General features: G+C 58.9%; 1 protein-coding gene across 1 annotated transcript in view; it reads right to left on the reverse strand.

Annotated features, from left to right (window-relative positions):
- The window catches only part of VOLCADRAFT_89774 (uncharacterized protein), a gene marked incomplete at both ends in the record, with an annotated part of 23,358 nt that overhangs the window by 20,223 nt on the left and 1,913 nt on the right, over nt 1–1,222 (reverse strand). The window contains 2 exons of the mRNA XM_002949442.1: nt 337–492; nt 875–1,023. Coding sequence (XP_002949488.1) covers nt 337–492; nt 875–1,023 — 305 coding nt within the window. The remainder of the gene's footprint in view (nt 1–336; nt 493–874; nt 1,024–1,222) is intronic.

Below are 1,222 nucleotides of genomic sequence, written 5' to 3' on the forward strand. Positions count from 1 at the left end.
GAGGGGGAAGGAGGGAGGAGTTGTATGATAATGATGGTGATAATCATGATGATAACGATACTGCTGTAGAATTATATGGCGATAATGGTGTTCCAAGGCTGCCGCTGCTGCTGCTGCTGCTGCTGCTGATGATGATGATGATGATGATGAATACGGCAAAGGAAGTAAAGAGAGGTCAACTGCGCCGACTGACGTCCGAAGCCTCGCACAAACTGCTGCTGCTGCTGCTGGCGCGTACAACAGGGTACCCGGAGATAACCATCACCCCCACCCCCCCGAGCCCGAAAGTCCCCCTCCCCCACCCTCAACCCACACCCCACACGCCATCTGCCGTACCTGCGCCGTGGATCCAGCCGAGTACCGGTATTTAAATTCCGTAACTGACAGATCCGGATCCGCGGAGAGCGCCGTGGAAATGAATTCCCTGAGCGCGCGTGGCGGTGGGGCCCCCCCGAGGGAGAGAGGGGGTGTTGGTGGTGTTGGTGGTGGGAGCTGTGTTGGTGAGGATGGGTGATTGGGTGACGAGAGTGGTGGTGGAGTTGTAATGGCAAGGATGGTGGTGGTGGATGGTGGTTGAGGCAAAGGGTATTAAATATGGAGTGGGGAAGTGGGGGTAATAAAACACACACAAGGGGGGAGGGGGGAAAATGTGGGCGGGAGCGGGGAGGGGTAAATTAAAGGAGGCGGGTAGGCTACCGGACGAGGTGGCCAGCGCGGCAGTTACCTTTGGCCCTAACCCCCCCGCCCTCGAACCCCCCTCCTCTGGCCTCCCCTTCTACACCCCAACCTCTGCGCAATCCCCAGCACAAACATACCGTACATACATACAGACGTACGCACGCACGCACATACACGCACAACAGCCCCCCCCCACGCTCTCATACTTGAAGGCCCCGGGTCGTTCCGGTATGGTGGTGGTGATGGTGGCCTCCTTCCTGCCGCCCACATCGGCTAGATCGGCAACCAACCGCAGCCGCTCGAAGGTCATGTTGGCGCCGCTGGTGACGGCCACCACCGTCGCGCCTTAGGAGGGAAGGGGGATGGGGTATTGGGAGACGAACCACGAGCGAGTGAAGAGTTTCCGAAGTTTGTTCCCGTTTAGGGGAAGACAACCCCTTTGGGTTCCCCCCAAAGGTGATGCCAAGGAAAGACTGATGCGCCAGGAGGGAGGAGGGGGTTGGAAGGGGGGAAGGAGGAAATGAGGGGTGTGGTGGTATGGCGA

The sequence above is a fragment of the Volvox carteri genome (genome assembly GCF_000143455.1).
Source record: "Volvox carteri f. nagariensis unplaced genomic scaffold VOLCAscaffold_14, whole genome shotgun sequence".
NCBI classification, from domain to species: Eukaryota; Viridiplantae; Chlorophyta; class Chlorophyceae; order Chlamydomonadales; family Volvocaceae; genus Volvox; species Volvox carteri.